Source organism: Neolamprologus brichardi, chromosome 3 (assembly GCF_056152115.1).
Source record: "Neolamprologus brichardi isolate AB-2024 chromosome 3, ASM5615211v1, whole genome shotgun sequence".
Taxonomy (NCBI): Eukaryota; Metazoa; Chordata; class Actinopteri; order Cichliformes; family Cichlidae; genus Neolamprologus; species Neolamprologus brichardi.
In genome coordinates this window covers 19,826,106-19,839,836 of record NC_142106.1, presented here as the reverse complement: position 1 = coordinate 19,839,836, position 13,731 = coordinate 19,826,106, and the positions used below count along the sequence as shown (strand labels likewise).

The window sequence follows — 13,731 nt, the reverse complement described above, 5'->3', positions numbered from 1 at the left end:
TATGACCAACACACAGCAAGATAAATCCTACTGAAAAAAAACAGTGCCTGGGTGGTTATTTATTTAAAAAAATCTAAAACTTTTATTAACATGCAACTCTTAATGTGAACGTGTAGCTTACAGATGAAAATAATAAAACAGAAGTGTGCAGGAACCTGTACATTAATAGGAGTGTTAGTTCAACTCTAATATTTGGCTGATAGTTAAATATTGCTGGAAAGTTGTTTTTAGCCAACATTTCTATACTTATAAGGCACCATCGTCGACATATAGTAAAACTTTTTTTACAGCTTTACCCATTAAACACTTTGCTCAAATGTTCCCTAAAAGGCTGTCTTTCTCTAAAAAACAAACAATGTATTATGACCAACACACAGCAAGATAAATCCTACTGAAAAAAAACAGTGCCTGGGTGGTTATTTATTTAAAAAATCTAAAACTTTTATTAACATGCAACTCTTAATGTGAACGTCCAAAATAAAAAGGAAAACCTTTTTACTGGTGAAATATAGCCTGAAAGACTGGTATTAAACAACAAGCAGTGCTAACATACTAGATAAACAACAACATTTTTGGCTATTAGCAAACCATTGGACCAACAAGTTTTTGCACCGTGAACAAGCGAAGAACATGACCAACAGCCAATCAGACCAGGGGTTTAAACCAAAATCTCTGGCATACTGACAACCAATGCTCACTATCGACATCACGATCAGTGTTTTGTTGTGACCGACCTTTAGAGGTGACAGAGGTGCTTGTGATGTAAACCATAGAAGAAAGTGGCAACCAGCCAAGAACAGTGATACTGTGATAGATAGCTACATTTGGAGGTGGCCATTCTTCAGCAGTCAAAATAAATAAAACACAAAATCTGAATCATACGTAACCAGTTGCTGGATTTGAGTTTGGCATTTTGGTTTTTATCAATATACAAATACGCACATCAAATCCAAAAGTTACTGAATTGTTTTAGGTTTAGGTTTCAGCATCAACAGAAGTTTAAAAAACCCCAAAACAATTAGCTGATATTTTCACACCAGTTAGATTCTGCTGCTATCTTCAGATATTTGACACTCAGATTTAATTTTCTTAATGAACGAACTGTAGCAGCCTTTTTTGACTATGAAACTGTTTTCCAGCAGTGGTGTTGAGGCACTTTCGGGAGCTGTGAGCTTGTGACTGCAGTGGCTGAGGATTTTGGAAGTTCAAAGAAAGGCTTACTGACTCCTGGAGGATTAGATGGATTTACTCCCCAATGCATTGAAACAGAGGTAAGAAACCCAGGAGAGTGCAAATGTTTGTATGTCTATGAATAAATGCATTTTACTGAATGAATGAGAGATGATATTTCTCTTAAATCAGAATTATTTTTAAGACTTATTACAGACTCACATTTTGAGACCTTTTCAAGGCCTTTCCAGACCTCCATGAGTTACACCAGAACCCATGAAACCCTTTCTACATCCCAAATAAATTATTTTTGCTAACTCCCTATTTTCTGTAGCGAACACTCAACTTTGTTTCCAGAGCTCTTTGTGAGGCTGGAAATTCATCCCAAATCTAAAAAATTAAATTCCACTCTGGTATAAATGAATTAATCACCCTCTAGCATTCATTAAACATTTCTAGCTGAGTACTCCCGAACTTTTCTCACAGAGAATCCATGAATGCCAAATGTTCCTCTGACTCCCTCTGATTCTGCCTTACGACACTATTGGTTGTTGCTTTGCTGTGTCAACTTTCTTCCAGGAAGGAGGGGACATCGGTGCTGACGTTGTTGAGATGTTCTCCGGCCTCTTGGATGTTTTTCTCCAGGAAATTCTGACAGGACAAGCTGTGAGCTGCAAAGGCGCCGTGGAGCATCCACAACTGATTACGGAGGACTTTGACCTGCATAGGAAAGAAAAAATAACACTTTTTTATTAACTGTGTTAGATGACACTACAATAATTTTACTCAATTCATATGTGGTTATTTATGTTATTGTTATTCCAACTTAGAAACACTGAAGATTAGAAAGTTAGCTAAAACTCTAAACTATAACAGTGACACTGGATTGGGAATTTATTGTACCAGGCATAAAAACGGTGCACATCGCTTTGTTTTAGCATCGTATTGTCATTTAAATAAGAGTATTTTACTGGGAAAAACTGATCAACTTTTTTTTATTATATAAACATTATTATTATTATCATCATCTCCTAATAAAAAGTAGTCATATCAACAAAATATGGCTTAATGTGACAGAATATTTTATAGTCGAATAATTTGGGGAAAAAATGCATGGAAACGATGAGAAACCTTAAAAGATGCTAAAAACTATTTCACTTGTCACATGGTTCACGCATACGTCGTCACCTCCATCTTTATTCCCTAACTTCAGATGCACAAAGTAAAGAAAGATCAATCCAATACTTGTCACCTTGTTCCCCTCCAGCAACTTGACTTTGACTGACAGGTCGTCTCGGATCTTCTCGTACTTCTCCCTCTGAGTCTGGAAGTCTTTCTGGGCCTGCTCCAGTTTGGGCAAGGTGACAGCATCACGGGGGCCCATGTTCAGCTCCTCCAGATCGACCCGGAACGCATCATACTCGATCCTGGAAGACAGGAAATTGACACGGATGTGTACACTGAAGCTCCCTGTTGTATTGTAGTGGTTAGGTATCTCTCATTTGATCTCAATTTCCTGCTGCGTGGGTGCGGAGATTAACCTCCCTGCTTCTTTCTGGTTGGATGTTAGTTTGATTGCAGAGTCACTGTCACAGCACATGAATTTATTGAGAAAGGGAAAAAAGGAAGTGTGCTTTTTAACCCACCTGACAGTCTCATACTGCTTAGCATTGATCATTGTGTCTTCAATGGTTTTGTTGACCAGTGTGTTCATGTCAGATGTGAAGGCGTTGATGGCTTCCGTCAGCGTTTCGCCGCTCTTGGAGAGAAACCTCTGAGCGTCTGCATTTATGCCAAACTCCAGCTGGTATTTATATTACAAAGAAAATGCAAGTAAGCATGACGCATAGAGACATAATAGCCACATCGATGGGAACTATAGCTGGTTAAATAAACCTGAATCATCTGTTAGGTTAGTTTACAACCAGAAAAATGGCAAATCATTTGAACCCGAGATCTTTAATGGCGATATTGTCCTCTGGATTCCAATTTATGATTGGACAAGATATCAAATTTTTTTTTACATGGACTCTGTGTAGCTTTTTCCATATATTAAAGCCTTTTTATCGCCAATTTCTTAAAATGCTGTAAGCTTGTCTGACTCTCCCTCTAACAGCTTGAGAGATTTCAGTGTGAAGGACTCTGAAAATCTAATTTTTGTGACGTTTGTGCTTCTTCCAAGTGCCCACAGTGAATAACACTAGCTCATGCTAGTTATGTAGCCAGTGAATATTTGGAAGTCACAGCTACCACCTTCTCATTACTTTGGTTTCAAGATACCAAGCTATTTAATGACGGAAGCTCTCAGATCTGGGCTTCACAGGATTTCACTATTTAATTATTATTATCATTAATATTATTTAATTAGTGAGGTCTTTCATACTGTCTATGGTGGGGAACCAAACAATCTGTCTGCACTAGCAGGTAAACTCTGACGTCTTTACTTGTGATTTCGACTTTTACTCCTTTATTGGAACTAATGTGGAAGTTATACCTGAGTGTTGACATCTATCATTCGGGAAAATATTTCAGCAAGTCACAATCAATATGATGACCAAAAACAGTAAACAATCATCAGATTGTGTTTTTACAGGATAACTTGGGGATTTTTATATATAATTTTTGGACAAAGAAACTTAGAGTTCAGCATGTCCTCAGCACTGGATCTAGTAATTCTAAATACATCAAAGGTTATTGTATGTAATCCTGTTAGCATTAGCAGGTAGACTTAAAGTAGCAGCTTGTATCCCCAATACTTACGTGCAGAGTTGGGGTTTTGACGCTGAGTTCTGTGAAGGCATCCCCGAGGTTCTTCTGGGTAACTGTGAGCTGAGAGAGCTGACTGGCAAGCGTCTGAGCCAGACTGGTCACATTTTCATAGCGCTGTCGGTCGTCTTTGAGCAGCTCGAGGCGGGGCTCCAGGTCCAGATCCACGGTACGAGACCCACGGCCAAGCTTCTCCGAAAGAGCCTGCTTGGTATACTGTGGGGAGACCAGATCGATAGTAATTGATTATATCTGGCACCAAAGTACAGTAATAGGAAGTCTAGTCAAAATCCTCCAACCTTATATTTGGTGATGCTCCAGTTGCGAACTCTTCTGAACTTCTCGCTGGCAGGGTTGCTGTTGTTACCTTGAATCACCACACCTTTGGGTATCTCAGGTGTGAGTGAGAAACCTGGAGTTGGGGTCAAAATTTTATATAATCATTATAAAGTCATATTCAATAGCAATGAAAATACAATGGAGTTCATCTGATATTTTTAATGTTAATTATATTTAATGAACCTACCATTTACACAACACATGGCAAAGAAAAAGAAGTAATCATAATATTTCAATTATCTCTTTCAACTATTAAAATTTATGGATCAGACTGGATCTACAAAAGCTGTTAAAGTTATTAAAATGTTAACTTTTTGGAAAGACACATAAATAATATTGCACTTCTCTATGAAAAAAAATGTGCATACAGTTACACTTCAGTATAGTGATGCTTGTACCCGCAGTAATAACAGTGCATTTGATTGGATACAACAGGAGTCTAATGACTTTGCTGCAGTTTTCACACTCTGGAGCGCCCTCTAGTGGACAAAGCTGAGCATCAAAATATAATACCTCAAGTAAAAATATTCTGTATGTGGAATCATATACATTACAATACTGGATGATTATTATTATTGACTAGGCAACGTGTATATCACTTGAATATTGCAGCTAGAGAGGATTTGAATTACCTGTACTGTGCTGGGTACATTTATGTCTAATAATATTTCTTCCCAATTTATTGGGAGAGTTGTATTTAAAAAACGCTAAATAATAGTAACTAAAGATTTAAAATACGTGAGATGGGGTACAAAGCACAATAAAAGTACATTAAAACTTTATGCAAGGTACTTGAATAAACGGGCCAAATTATAGTCTACCAATGGACTGGAATATCCTACACCACTGGCATTAGAGGTGGGTGGTGTTCAGCTGTAAGTCCTTCACTTCTTTACCTTTGCTCTGCTTCTGTTCCTCTGGAACATCTGGAGTGGTCTCAGCTGTGGGGGCAGTGACATCGTTGCTGGCGTGGCTGCCATTACCGTTTGCTTCCTGTAAAAAAAACATCACTGTTTAATTAATGGCTTCTATCATTATACGGTCTACTGAGGACATGATGTGCCCAAGCAGCTTGTTGTATCTAAAAGTACTTGCAGATCTCTTTGACCTTCTCAAAATTCTAATTTTGACTGGTCTGTGGGGTTAGACTGGTCTCAGTTATACTCGCAAATTAAACAAATGCAAATCAAGCAGTTTCAAACAATTGTTTTTGCTAGCAATCGATCACCTCCTTGATGCAAGGTTTTGGCATGTCTATGAATAACATGCGATTGTATAGGAATTTCTTTCATTTATGTATTAATCACGTTATTGTAATGCCTTGGTGCCACTGGATTTTAACATGTCTGACACTCATACTTAAGACAAATGGTAAGGGGTGTAGTAAGGATGTTGGGGGAAACAGGAACTCCAGAGGACCAATCTTTTGTCTCTTCGAGGACTCTGGGAAGTAGCAAGGGAGTGTGAACCTTAAGATGTGAAACAGCTGTGTACTGCCTTTTGTTCCTGGAGAAGGTATTTAACTGAGAGCCATGCTAGGCTCAGTGAGACTCTGCTGACCTGCCCCGTGGTCATGCAGGCTCTCCATCAAGCTTGGTTGTATGTTCTTTGTGTGTTTGGATTAAAGAATGTTAGCTACCGCTCACCGCTCGTCTGCAGGCTTTATTTAAGTGGAAAACTTCCACAACACACCTTACCCCATAGACTAGCTTAAGCCAAAGGCCCAGTGTTGTCACTTCTAACAATCTCCATTAACCAGTAGCACCCAACAGCAACGAAAAGAAATGACACAGTAATTAGCTACAAAAATCAATTAATTGAAACTTTTCAGTAGGTTTGCTATAAACTGCACGATTAAATAATTATCCAGTGAGCTACAGATATGCCACCCCTGGAAAATAAAGCATTTCTTTTGACTAATTTCACACTGGTCACCCTTATCTGCCAAAACAGAGGCAACTGACAAACATACAAGGGGCAGTTCGTTTAGTGTGGTCTCCTAATTTTGACAAAGTGCCAGGGTGTAGATCCTAACTGTCCAACAGCAGTAAGCTGTTACTGTACCCAGTAAGCATATCTTACATATGTTTTCTAATGGAATAATGACTCACTTTCCCAAAACTCGCACACTCACACACACACAAACACACACACACAAACACACACATACCTGGAAGGCTCACTGTGCTGCAGGAAATTAGCTCAAAGGTTTTGTGCCACATTGAAGTGACAGCGAGGCACACAGTGACGCAAATCAAGCCTCTCAGTGCCCACCTTGGATTTTTCCAAAGGTTAGAGGAGCTTATATGTGACTGTAAGGGTCCGGATTTCTGTGGCGAGTTATTAAAGGTCCAATAACAAAGGTTTATCGAGAAATTGTTTCTCCACTTATCAGTCCACTATAGATATCCTCTCTATCTATTAACTATAGGCCAGACATGCTGTTATTTTTTGTGATTTAAGCTGTGAAGAGATCTGGGTTCAGTGGTTCATACCTTTTCTTCAATACTTTTCTTCTTTTACTAATGGAGTCTGTAGTAGTTTCTACCAATGTTTGGTAAATAAAATTAACACATGACACTGAATTGGATAAGTGAAGATGGATGGGGGCATTTCATTTATTCTTTTCATCATGTTTAATGTTTATTCCTGAATAACTCTAGTGCTACCAATGGTCTCCATTTATGTGTATAACTTCTGAATCAAACAGCAGATTTTCAAATCTGAGGTTTCACAGGTGGCTTGAATCAGGCCATCAAAGTTTCCATGACTGGTGACCCACCAGATTCTATGTTGTTTTTAGACAACAACTCAAACCATCAATCTAGTTAATATATTTTACAGTGTTGTCATCAAATTAATCTAACTAATTTATACATGAAAAGAAAAATGAGAGATTAAAGAGACAGTTTAATGTGGAAGGAATAGGATTAACCAGCACAACAACCACTGGGACTGAAGCACAAAATGTTCACTTGAGGTTGGCTCCAAAGTGCTCCCCAAGTTTATATCCAAAATATACATGTTTGCAAATAAAAAGCTGTTTTGGCCTCTAAGGATGGTTCCCTCCATCATAACTGCACAATGACTCATGTTTTTATAAATCATCCATTTGGAAACCTCTAAGGCAGCGGTCCCCAACCCCCGGGCCTCGGACCGCTACTGGTCCGTGAGTCGTTTGGTACTGGGCCGCGATAGTTAAGGCTCAGGTGTGAAATGTATAGTTTTCAGGGTTTTTATGGGTTTTCAGCGTTATTTTGTTATTGTTTTTATTGTTAACTCGGTTTTCTTGGGTCTTTTCACGTGTGTTATGAATAAATCTTCTTTTTTTTGGTACCGGTTCTGGTTTTATTTTGTTGTATTTATCCGCGACACCTTAAAGGCCGGTCCGTGAAAATATTGTCGGGCATAAACTGGTCCGTGGCGCAAAAAAGGTTGGGGACCGCTGCTCTAAGGCATAAAGATAGGAGTGTAGTCACTTTGACAAGTTTCCAGATACAGAGCTGTGGTAATCCATCATCTCTTAGGCCTCCAGTAACTCAGGTCACTGAACTGGACCTCCTGACCGTGTTAATGGTGGCTTTTTTTGTGGAGAATGGATTTATGTGATGCGTGGATTGCTGTATGGTACAGACCATCCAACAAGTTTGTATTCCAGGTTTGAGTGAAATGGAGGATCCACCGTTTTTGGGACTTCTGTGTTCTTTTCATTTATTTAGCTCTGGCGGTGGCAATAGAAGAAACATTTGTGTTTGGCCCTCATAACATCTCAAATGAGGTAACATTACATCAGCCCCCCTCACCAACAACATCAGCTCATCTGCTAAGAACCTCACTGTTTTCTTTAAATCAGCATTACAATTTAAAATCCAACATAAAAATAAATAAAATCAAACCTTTACTGGCATCCAATAATATGCAACTTTCAGTAAACGCTTTAATTTTCTTCCACCTTGATTATTCGAACTAATTCACGTGCATCTCTCAGCCCTCTGGCTCACATATCACACCTATTCTTGCTTTCCTTCACCGGCTTCCAGTGAAATTCAGAATTCATTTAAAACTTTGTTAAAAAGATATAAAGCCCCACATGTCCAGATTATTACCGATATAGCAGATGTACGGATACCTTATAACAGGGGTCTCGAACTCCAGGCCTCAAGGGCCGGTGTCCTGCAGGTTTTAGATCTCACCCTCGGTCAACACACCTGAATCAAATGATTAGTTCATTACCAGAACTTCAAGACATGTTGAGGAGGTAATTTAGCCATTTAAATCAACTGTGATGGATCGAGGACACATCTAAAAACTGCAGGACACCGGCCCTCGAGGCCTGGAGTTCGAGACCCCTGCCTTATAACATCAGTCACTTTCTCTGATAATCTGACCACAGTCTGCGAGGTGATCACGCTTTGGAACAGCCTTCCTCAGCCCATCAGGTCAGCTGAGGTTGTGGCTCACTGTAAACGACTGCTGAGAACAGATTTTTATAGATGAATCTTTCTCCCATTATTCTTGTGTTTGTGTGTATGCAGGAAAGAATGTAAGACCGTATGTTTGAACACTTATGTGTAATGTAAGCTTTTATTCAGACGCTTTGCAAAACTGTATTTTTTAATTGTGCTAAACAAATGAAGTTGTAGAGAAGAAGAAATTATATCCAATTGAAACTTGTAAAAGTTAGATAAAATTAGGGTCATCAGCATATGTTGTTAGAAGACTTCGTTATTACTATCATTTCTTCCTGTGAAGAAATTTGTCAGCATGACAGCTAGAGGTGGGAATCGCCATACATCCCATGATACGATATTATCACAATACTTAACACACGATACGATATTATTGCAATTTTTAAAAATATTTTGCGATATTCAGATTCTGTACATAAAGGTAAACTTTATCAATATTCATTTTATCTAATATCAAAGTCTCGCACTCAGTCTTTCTCTCATTTCAGTTTTATTGTTGACAAACTTGAACAGTTTGTATTACAGTCTAGTCCAACTTAACTGAATGCAACCATCTGGTACAATTATAGCTATTCTGAACTATGAAATTTATGAAAACTATGCAGCCCATTCAGCAACTGAAGAATTTGAAAGTAAATTAAAACAAAATATAATTTTACATTAAATAAAAAGTTTTAAACTTAATTAAAATAAAACATGTCTTAAATTAAAATAAGTAAACTGTTGAACACATTTGGACAGTGAAGGAATGTCAGGATTCTTGCTCAGAAAAAGGATCAACATGCTCTGAAATCAGAGTCCACAAAAACTTTTTTTGTAACAAAATATCGATTTCTGCTGCCCCTGTATCGATTCATTATTAGCAAACAAAATATCACGATACTACACAGTATCGATTTTTTCCCCCACCCCTAATGACAGCCTACATTTTCTCCACACACGCATAAACCCTGAGGTCTGTCTAGCAAAGGTTCATTTTCAGTGGAATGTAAAGAGTATGTAAAGAAAAGGTTTCACAAATTTACTCGTATTAAAAGTGTAACGTGTGTGGCGTCAACCTTCTCATGTGACCACTGAAAGCATGAAAAACAAGAACCATCGTTTTATTTCAGTCAAGTGTCACCGGTCGTGAAAACAAAAAAGCAAAACAACAACCTGCTGGATATTCACGAGCAGCAGCTGACACGTTTCAGTTTACAAAAAGCAACTACATGTAGATGTAAGGAGCACCACTCCTGCCTCCCGCTGTCACACACTTAATATTAACCACAACAACGGTCTTCGAATCAGACACTGATTCATCTGCTCACTGTGAATGTTCATCGCGCCAGTTTGCCTTTGTTGTCATGGCAGCAGCTAATAAGATTACAGAATCTGCCCCCTTTTGTTTTTACCTGCCAGGTTGCATAGCCACATGCATTACATGTAAAAACAAGTGCACTAACCACAGGTTTTAAATCTACACATCGCTCTGATGCTGAGCGGCGGCAGGAGTAATGGCATGTAGTCTGTTGTCCTTCACATGAAACTTTTACTGGTTGTTTAAGATTTTCCAGGATTTTAATTGAGGGCTTTAAAGTAGAACATGTTAGTTTTTACACTGGACATTTTTTAGTTCCAATGAAAAGCGTCCACAGTGCTGTTTGTGGATTATACAAATGAGCTGATGTTTACTCTACTGGAAACCAGCAGCATTGGGTGTGGTCTTTAAACCACAGCCTGCCCTGTTAAAGACGAGTACAATCAGTTATTCAGGATGGCTACAGCTCACATGAGTGTATGGGTTGGTTGATAAGCTGAACACTTTTTTCCAATGATTATGAAACACTTATAATTTTCTACTTTTTTCCTTTCATTTTCAGCACAAAGCTCTTGTTTGTTATGGGTTTTAAATCAAGCACAGATCTTCTGTTAACTGCAGCGTATTTTCTGTACTTTTTAAAAGCCTTGACTCACTCGCTGTTTAGTTCAGCTCAATACAAAAAGGAAAAATTGGTCAACAAGATCCAGCTAGTACAAGTAAGAGTCTGAAAATGCCTCTTTGGGGGAACCTGAAGAAGGCTTGTTAACATCCATCTCTGTAACACTTTTTTTGATAGTGATGTGATATGTTAGTGCCACTTCAAATTGCCATCACTCTCCCAACAAGACCTCACAATACAGCCTTTACACTCACTCATCCAGCCCAGCGTACTGAATGGATTGTTTGTCCTCCATCATCTTAACCAATTTTGTCTCTAAACTTGTCTTTTTTTTCTATTTTAATTATATTTAAATTCAGTGAAAGCCTCTGTTAAAAGGCATCTACTAAAATTTTCAGATCCAGCATTATGTGCCATTATCTGCATGTCCATGTTTCTGCCTCCTGCCACCATCTGCACAACAATATTTCCCCCCTTCTTCACAAAAAGCAGGTCCTACTAAACTCTGTTATTGCTCATACCATCAAACAAGCTCACCTTTGGAGGAATTTCTTCCTCTGTGACAGCGGACACCACGGTGACACTTCCTCTCTGCTCCACCACGGCCATCCTCCTCTTCCTCCCTCGCTCCTTTTTTACTAGAAAAACAGAAAACAATCATCTGTGCTGTAAAAAAACTTGTTCACGTGATTGTTATGAAAAGTTTTTCAGAGTGGTGTTTCTACCTAATCATTTCACCACCTGTTTTTATTAGAATGAGCTCTTTAATAGAAGCTAAGCTACACCTGACTATTACTTGATTATTGATTAATTATTATTATCAGTAATAATACTGTTATTCATCTTGTGTTCCATAAAATAAACAAAAAAAAGTAAGTGAACTCTTTTAAAGTCCAACTATCTTTGGATGTTTAACCAGGACAACACTGACGTGATGCAACTGTACACCTTTTGTTTAAGCCAATATGAATATGACTGATTCCATAGATGTGGTTTTTATGCCTGGGTGGCCTCTTAAACAAAATCTGTGTATGTATTGCTTATATATTCAATATTGCTTTAAAATAACTGTCAAAATAAATGCCATGCATTGTGAGACTTGCTTCTAAGGTTACTTTAGTTAAAGGAAAACATGGTGGAATAAAAGCACAAACAGGATCAGCATCTCTTTCAGTCTGGAATCTAATGCCACCTATTGGTCACAGAAGTGCACAGCTCTAAAAAAAATGAAAGTCCACAAATGAAGGCTTATCTGACTTCCAAATGCTTTAAACACACCCTGCATCTTGCAAAACAAACCTCATGCCATCTTAAAACAGACTGACAACATTAAAGAGGGAGTTTAAACACACGCTGACTGAACAACTTTACCCAAAAGCTGCATGAATCATTCACGAGCTGGGACGTGTTTGCATTTACGGGGCCTGTGAGTCAGTGAAGCACTCTTATGACATGGACAAGTAATAGCCACTGTAACACAGGTAATAAAGTTAAATCTTTACTTAACTTTACTTAAAGTACAAACCTCTCATTATAAGTGTGCGATAAGACAGATCAGCAGGCAAACTGTGACCTTTGAACTCATGTGTAACATCACAAGGCAGAAATTATCCAGACAAAGTTATTATGCAAACGTGATATAAAAGGCCGCATTTAAAAAATAAATAATGCAACAGGAAAAATCAAGTTAATCTAAACTTCTGCTTATTAAAAGGGAAATATGCTTTACTTCCACCAACAAGTCGGTGAACACAACATTATCATTTTTGTTGCTCAGCGTAGAGCCAAATAAAAGCCAGAAATTTAAAACCTTTTTGTTTAAACTACTGTTACGCATATACATTATTTTTTAAATTCATTTTAAGTTTTACAAAACCTTGAAAAAGAAATTCATGAAACAATTAAAGTTAATTAAAATTTAGAATAAATAAAATGTAGTCAAATTTACCCATTTACCGCACAACTTCATATGCTTTATTTAAAAATGTTTACATTTTTAATAATGAAATCTTCAATAAAAAAAATAACAATGACACTAATATAATAAAATAAAGAAATCAATTAAAACTGTATGAAAACACACACACACACACACACACACACACACACACACACACACACACACACACCAAATGCCTGTGCTTTGTTTACATCTTTTTTAGTTCTTCGTAATTTTTATTATTTAACTCTAAAGATTTTCTGCAGCTGGATTAGTGAAAAGTTTGCAGGTTAAAAATGGAGAGAAAACCTAAACTAACAATGATTAGGTAAAAAGCAAACAAACAAACAAAAAAAAAAAACAGAACAAGTGAATGAACTTCTGCATCATTTTACGACATTAATCTTAGTAATAGCCTGTATGTGTAGTAATAGTTTCCTGTTGTATTCTTATTCACTCAGTTTCCAGTTTATTGCTACATCGAGCTGGAAGTTAAAAGCCTCATACAAGTAGAGTTTTTTTTAAAGTTTTGCAAGAAACTTCTTAAGTATTTTCACACATGACAAAGTAACTAAATCCAATTTTCACATCAGTTTATACGTGTTAAAGGCGGATTAAAGAGTGTTTAAGTCCCTCTTGGTGACATCAAATAAGTTAAACAGAAACAGACAGCGCCCATTCGAGACACTGCAGACAGTTTTTACCTTCACAGCTTTAAAAAAAACTCTGCTTTTTCTTCTTCCGGGCTTCTGCTTTTCTTCCTGCCGTCAGCTCTGCATATTTAAACGTTACACGCTGAAAACTGGACTAATTAAAAAGTTGTGAAACAAAATCAAGAACGAGGAAAAAAGTCACACACACCCGGAAGTTTTTTCGTTTTTCTGTAGGGGATGCTTGCGTTAACCTCCTGTCCTCACCTGGAGGGGCGGTGATAGCAATATGAGGTATTAGAGAATTTCTAAATAGTCCTCAACATCCTAGAGCACATCGTCTACAGCCATATTAGCACAGCCAGTGTTAACGCTCTAACGTTTAAAAGCACAAGCTTTCACATTTTTAACAGTAAATCGATGGGATATAATTCAACTGACTAATGATGTTTTTCTCGCGACATATTTCAGTTCCA

At 37.7% G+C, this 13,731-nt stretch overlaps 1 protein-coding gene across 1 annotated transcript; it reads right to left on the bottom strand.

The window, feature by feature from the left end:
* Positions 1-1,092: 1,092 nt before the first annotated feature.
* Positions 1,093-13,726, bottom strand: LOC102785652 (arfaptin-1-like). Its single transcript, XM_087833836.1, has 8 exons — positions 13,310-13,726; positions 11,204-11,304; positions 5,172-5,268; positions 4,236-4,348; positions 3,931-4,152; positions 2,817-2,974; positions 2,423-2,597; positions 1,093-1,890 (listed from the first exon to the last, which is right to left on the bottom strand). Exons 2-8 carry the CDS (start codon positions 11,273-11,275, stop codon positions 1,735-1,737), a joined length of 993 nt encoding a protein of 330 aa, XP_087689962.1. The 5' UTR covers positions 11,276-11,304; positions 13,310-13,726; the 3' UTR covers positions 1,093-1,734.
* Between the last annotated feature and the right edge of the window lie 5 nt (positions 13,727-13,731).

What these genes read in the sequence shown, in the direction of transcription:
- LOC102785652 (XM_087833836.1), bottom strand. Translation starts at nt 11,275, where the DNA reads ATGGCCGTGGTGGAGCAGAGAGGAAGTGTCACCGTGGTGTCCGCTGTC. An exon ending in AGGAAGAAATTCCTCCAAAG is followed by an intron (nt 5,269 to 11,203) that starts GTGAGCTTGTTT and finishes TTTTTTTTACAG; the next exon opens with GAAGCAAACGGTAATGGCAG. An exon ending in AAGCAGTATGAGACTGTCAG is followed by an intron (nt 2,598 to 2,816) that starts GTGGGTTAAAAA and finishes CCTGTCTTCCAG; the next exon opens with GATCGAGTATGATGCGTTCC.